General features: G+C 45.7%; 1 gene segment (V, D, J or C); it reads left to right on the forward strand.

The window, feature by feature from the left end:
* The first annotated feature begins 744 nt into the window (after nt 1-744).
* Nucleotides 745-1,285, forward strand: LOC112400375 (immunoglobulin heavy variable 3-23-like). The segment is given in 2 exon segments: nt 745-860; nt 965-1,285. Coding segments are annotated over 2 exon segments (363 nt in total).
* The last annotated feature ends 5,582 nt before the right edge of the window (nt 1,286-6,867 follow it).

The raw sequence follows: 6,867 nt of genomic DNA on the forward strand, positions 1-6,867 counted from the left end.
CCTGAAGTAACAAGGAAAGATCAATGGTGATGTGGGGACAGGACGGAAGATAAGAGGACAGGAAGGAGGAAACCCAGAAACTACTGAAAATAACGAGAGGAATTGACTTGTTCTCTCCTGATAATGCTGGTGCCTCCGTCAGTATTCATCACAGTGTTCATTCTGAGTGCGTGCGCTTTAGTACATGTCAAGAACCTCATTAAAGTGATTACAAATGAAGAAATGCATGACTTGGGACGGAAGGAGTGAAGGGAAGATACTGAAACATAAGAGACTCTTGAAAATACGTCTCATCACCCCTGACCCCCTCCATTTATTTTAGGTAAACACTAAAATAGAGCAAAGTCATCATGACCTCATTACAGGAGGGGGATCTGCAAACCTCACCTGGCAACTCCAACTCTGTCCTGTAGTAGGTTCCAGGGAGCAGCCTGGCCCAGAGCTCAGGTGCAGATGCTGGATCTAACGGTCACCCCATGTTTCTCCTTGGACACTACTCACACCCTCCATTCCTCTGGGTGTAGTTTACACCTCTAATATGAGGGTAACAATGGCAACTACATCACGGGATGTGCGTGCATATGTAAAATGACATATGGCTCCTAAGTGTTTACTGTGACAATCACACTGTGACCCTGCCCTTTCTGAGGACGTTCAATGACATAGCCTCCTATATACTAGAAGGTCATGCAAATAGGGTCCTTCCTCTGCTGATATAAAGCAGCCCCAGCCCTGACCCTGCAGCTCTGGGAGAGGAGCTCCAGCCCCGGATTCCCACGTGCTCCCATTCGGGCTTCAGGACAGAACACTCACCATGGACTTTGGGCTGAGCTGGGTTGTCCTTGTGGCTATTTTACAAGGTAATTTATGGAGAGCAAGAGACACTGAGGATGTGAGTGGATATGAGTGAGGGAATCAGTGGATGTGTGACAGTCTCCTGACCAGGATGTCTCTGTGTTTGCAGGTGTCCAGTGTGAGGTGCAGCTGGTGGAGTCTGGGGGAGGCTTGGTGCAGCCTGGGGGGTCTCTGCGACTCTCCTGTGCAGCGTCTGGATTCACCTTCAGTAGCTATGGCATGAGCTGGGTCCGCCAGGCTCCAGGGAAGGGGCTGGAGTGGGTCTCAGCTATTAGTAGTAGTGGTGGTAACACAAACTATGCAGACTCTGTGAAGGGCCGATTCACCATCTCCAGAGACAACTCCAAGAACACGCTGTATCTTCAAATGAACAGCCTGAGATCTGAGGACACGGCCGTGTATTACTGTGCGAAGGATACACGGTGAGGGGGAGTCAGTGTGAGCCCAGACACAAACCTCCTTGCAGGGAGACAGGAGGGGGGATGCAGGGGGCACTCAGGACATACAAGTGTATGTTTCAGCCCCAGGAGCAGGTGCAGATGGTAGTTAAGGGCTGCTTTCCTCCAAGGGTCTGGGGTTTCCTCTCCATATAGCAGTTTTCCCTGGGGAACCTCTCTGTACTCATCCGTGGTTCTTCAGTTACACATTCAGTCTCTCAATTAGAAGGACTTTTCGAAATAGGGGGGAAAATGTCATATATGAAAGGCAGAGACTCAAATTTATATGTTCAGGTTTTCCCTTGTCTAAATGTTGTCTAAATTGACCCGTTTCAATACTATCCCAGCGGATGTATAAAGAGTTAAACATACTCTTCCTTCCTCATTGTGATATCTCAGCCCTGCCCTACTGTAGACCAGCTGTCCCTGCCAGGATGCGGGCTGTTGACTTGCTGCTCACCTCTGGCATGAGAAGCATAAATGCGCTGAGCAGCCCCGGATCCTCAGGGGTCGCTGGGAAAGATGCCAGTTAGAGGGGACGTGGGTGGGGGTGTTTCTACATTTGCTCCTTGCTTCAGGGCCAATAGGATCCCTATACGCTTATATAAGACCTGCAACCTATTCTACTGTGTAATTTATTTTATGTCAAATATTCATCGTCACAGCTATTACCAATAGACACATATGTAGTTGGCAGGGAAAGTTTAGAGTCAGGTGGATAATAACATGAATTTTCAGAAGCTGCTGAAAACAAATCTATTCTCCTTTCTTCACCTCAGCATCTTACGTGAGCACTAAAATGCAGGAAAGTCCCACAGCTTCTCATTCCACGAAGAGTTCTGCAGACCTACAGGCAGGCCGACCTCTGTCCAGGAACCTTTGCAGGGGTTGCCAGATCCATGGTGGAGAAGCCCAGGCCTCGACAGGAGGTCTCACTGTGTCCTGATGTGTGCTCTCCAGCACATCACGTGCCAATTCCAGGCTGCAGTTTAGCTTCACATCTGTAAGATTCAAGTAAACCGTTACCTACATCACATGCTTGCTGTGCATATGTAGACACAAAATAATAAAAGAGGCCCTGAGTGTTGGGGTCCAGGATAGGCCACCCGAAAATATGCCTCCAAGTGACGTAAGACAGAGCCAGTGCAGAGGGACATTCTGACCTTCCTCCCTGTCACCCTGAAGCAAGAAATAAACCTCCCATGTGAAAGGTGCCCTCTCTGTACCTGGAGGTGGAACTGAAATGGTCCTTTACCGCATATCTTCTGCCTGCCTTTTTCTGTGCCAAAATTTAACCCTAAGAGTAAGTTTAATCAGAGGAGTGAGAAAATCTAGAAAGGAACGACGTGTCCAACCAAACCAAATAATAATAGTTTATTCATTAAGCAAATCGAGGACCTTTAGTTCCTCCTCAAGGGCTATAGATAATATTCTTGTCCATGTCCCATGAGCCGTCTTGTAGATACTGAAACTCCCACCAGGAGGAAGAAGTTAACTCCATGACGACCAGACTGTACCCATGACATAAGTTGCCACAATTCCAAGAAATGGCTTCAAGAAATGAGAACAAACCGACCTGGACCTGAAGATTAACTCTACTTAAATCAATCAAGAGGAGGCTGATCAGACCACCTCATGACCAACTGCAAGACGACTGTCACAGCTGACTCTGCCGTTTCTGCCCGTAGCCCCTCCGTCCGCCTGTAAAATCCCTTTCCCACAGATGCTCAGTGCGGGGTGACCTTTGGAGAGAAGTCAGTCCCCACCCCCGGGTGCAGGCAGCCAAAATAAAGCAAACTTTCCTTTCACCAACTTTGCCTCTTTATTGGCCTTTCAGCACCAAGCAGCCGGACCCTGCTTTCCTTTGCAGAGGGACACTCTTATCACCAGGGATGGGGAATTCAGGCCTGGAATCTTCTATGAACAAACCTTGCTCCTTCTTTAATGACTACGCCAGCCCAAACCCTGCTTAGGTTCTTCACTAATTGAGCACCCAAAGCACACATTTCCTCCTTCTACCAATTCCTCACAAATATTGCATTTTGTCTAAAAATATAAAAGCTGCCTGCTTTGGTCACTTCTGGGTCCATTTCTATGGCACATCCATGCACATGGTTAAATTTTTTTTCTTTTCTCCTGTTAATCTGTCTTTGTCAATTCTGTTACCAGCCCAGCCTCAGGAACTCAAGAGGGGCAGAGGAGGAGATTTCCCTCCTGACATGTCCAAGGTGTCTTCTCTTCAGCCTCACGCTGTACAACCTCTAAGGAGGCTCAGTCCTCACGGCCACTGTCACTCTGTTGACGTCACCTTGCCAGGTGTGTTCTTCTGGAATCTCTACTTTGCATTTCCATCTCACTATTCGATATTTCTTCAAATCAGTATGTGATTTCAGTGTCCATTGTCTGGATATACACAGTTTATTAGTTATTCCCTATGAAAGGACATGTTGCTTTGTCCAAATTTCGGCAGATATCAATAAAGCTAACTAAGCATCATGGGCAGGGTTTTCTCTAGACTAAAGTCTTACTGTCTTTCACAAACATACAAAGGAGCACTATTGCTGAAACATAGATAACAGTATGTTTAGTTTTACAACAAGCCCACAAAATGTCTCCCAAGGTGCACCCCGTTCTGCATCCCCACCAGCTGTGAATGGAGCCCTTGCTGCTTCACATCCTGCAGGTGTTTGAGTTTCTCAGAGTCCTGATCTGATCCACTCTTATAAGTTTTCAGGGATATGTCCTTGTTCGGAACGGCACTTCCCTATGACATATGTTCTCCCACAGCCTTATTTGCAAACTCTTTGTCTTTTTGGTCAGGTGTCCATTAAGGATTTTAGCTCATTTTTTAATACTTTTGTTTCTTCCTTATTGTTGAGTTTAAGGCTTCTTGCTACATATTAGATAACAATCAGATATACTAGATATGTCTTTTGCAGATATTTTCTGCCAATTTCTAGTTTGCCTTTGGGTAAATTTTAAATGTATTTTTTTGGCTTCTCAAGTACTACTTCTTGTGTTTCTATTACAATGAAAAATGAAGTTAAACTTTCACTTCCTAAGCCATGGGAACTTCATGTGGGAACATGTCACAGTACACTCAAAGGCTTCTCTCAGATACTACAAGGATGGAATGGGTAAACAGAGGGGTGACTTCTTCAGAGATGCTCTTCTGGGAAAATAGAACTGTACCAACGTACCCTCCTTCCTGTGTTGCTGGTGAGAACTGTGCTGCGTGTCCACAGAGACACAGATCCTTGATGAGAGAGTGAGATTTCATCAGTAAGATTGACCGTTTCCTACCAATAAATTGTACCCCTGATGGATCTCAGTTTATGAGTGCTTGTTACTTGAATGATTCAATAGATTTAGCAAAGGTTGAAAACAAAATCAATTCCTTGAATTATTATTATTAATTTTAATTTATGTTGCCCCAGAGAAGAGCTTGACAATTACAATCTCAGTAACATATTTCCATAATTTTTACTTATACCTCTTAAAATTTAGACACCATACTGTTCCATAATAAATGTTTTATCTACATCCCTCACATTTGAAACTGCATTCCAAGTGGACCTAGAAAATGAAATGTGAGGACAACGAATGTCTCTACATTCAGTAACATCTAAGGCAACAAATCTAATATGACACGAGGACGCTGCTGATTTCCAAGTATAGCTCCTGCTTCTCCTTTGCTCAATGATTCCAGCAAAGGTACAAAATGAGCTAAACCATCTGGTCGCAATGTTCCTGAAGTCCACACCTCATTCTGAGCTTATACCATCAAGCTTGCATAAGGGAAAACACAGACCATCAGAAGTACCTGTCCACGTCGCCCCCATGAAGCCACCACCATCAGCCCTTCTCCCTCCCATCACGATGCTCAGGCCCTCTTGCTGTGACCATCACTGGTAACTGGCAAAGCAAGATGACTGAAATTTCCACACTTTTTTTCCCATCACCCATTGGGCATCTCTAATGGATATTCCCTCCAGCATTATCATATGATCTGGTCTCCAGACATAATTCCCTCCAATTTTCTCCACAAAGGAAAATTAAATTTTTTTAGTCCTGTTGACCTTACACATTTTTCCTAGGGTTAAATGGACCCTAACAACACATCCCCAGCCACTGAAACATAAAGCCACCTGTTCTATATCGTTCTATGTTAACATAAATTTGGATGGATCTCCTCTAATCCACCAGCTCAAGGGCAGGTCAGATGCTGGGGCATCTGTACAAATACAGGCCCTTCTTCCACCTGGTGAATAATGGGCCCACCTGGTTCTAGGTTTTAGATGCCATCCCTACCATTCCCCTATCGCACAGCGTATGAGCTCGATATTCAGTTCCTTACAACAGGATCCATATGTGTCCTGTGATTCTTGCCCATATTACTTTGTTTGGCTCTCTTATTATCGACATTCAAGCAAGCAGATGCTTTAGTATTTAATTTACTCTGCAAATATTATTGCAAAAGCTAACAGATGTATAGTACTGTGTTCATGAAATAGTATGCAGTAAATACCTTCTCATAAACAGCAGGCTCGACATCAGTCAGTGTACAGGTGAAATCACTGGACTGATGGAGAGCTAACCTGCCCCAGACCCACAGGTGTGACCTCTCAGGGCAGGAGTGGAGCCAGCGCTACATGTACAGGGTATCAGTCAGAGATGGGGACTCACATTGGTCTTTCTGGTTCCCAGGAGAAGTAACATCACTGATGACACTCGTGTCAACATTCAACACCTCTGGCAAACCCACTATAAATTTCAGACATACCATTACCATCGTGATCCCCAGTTTACACCCTTGCAGACTGAAATGCAGATGGTGAGGCCACATCCGCAGTGCCCACACTGAGATGGGATGGAGCTGTGCTCTGCTCTCCAGCACCACTTACTGATGTGACCTCAGGCACAGTCCCAGGACTCAATGACCCAGGGACTCGGGAGAGCTGCTCTCACGTGGACTTTTCAAGGGAACCTGCTTCCTGAGGTGACCACTTTCCTCTGACCATGACACCCACATTCTCTGCAAGCCATTCACTTTGAAGGTTTACTTCCAAGAATCATGCATGTTCTCTCACCCAGTGCAGTGGGAACTGTGTTCCCTGAGCTCCAATGTCACTGGCTGTGACAGGGAGAGTAAAAATGAACACTTCTAGAAGGAGTGAGTCTGTGCACTGTGACCAGGTCACCTACCCAATACGTTGGAGTCCTGAGGAGCTTCCAAGAGCTGTCTGTTCCTAGACCTTGCTAGCCCTGGGGATTCTTCAACGTCCACCTGCAAGAAAGGAGCCCTGAAGCTCGCGCTGTTCCTGCAGACACTCAGTGGTGCACAGGAAACAGGCAGGTCAGGCTAGTGGCCATGTCAGCAGTGCTGGGATCCATGACCATCTCAGCAAGAATGACTACCTTGTCCACAAAATACACAATGCACATGAGATTTTTAAACAGTATTAATTGTCGTTTTGTTTTTGTAGATGTGGAAGGAAGAGACACACCGTCCTGCTTTCAGGCAACCTGCACAAGCATTCTGAATTCTGCAGCAGACAGTGTTATAGACTCTAAC

Source organism: Neophocaena asiaeorientalis, unplaced genomic scaffold (genome assembly GCF_003031525.2).
Source record: "Neophocaena asiaeorientalis asiaeorientalis breed wild unplaced genomic scaffold, Neophocaena_asiaeorientalis_V1.1 scaffold2346, whole genome shotgun sequence".
NCBI lineage: Eukaryota > Metazoa > Chordata > Mammalia > Artiodactyla > Phocoenidae > Neophocaena > Neophocaena asiaeorientalis.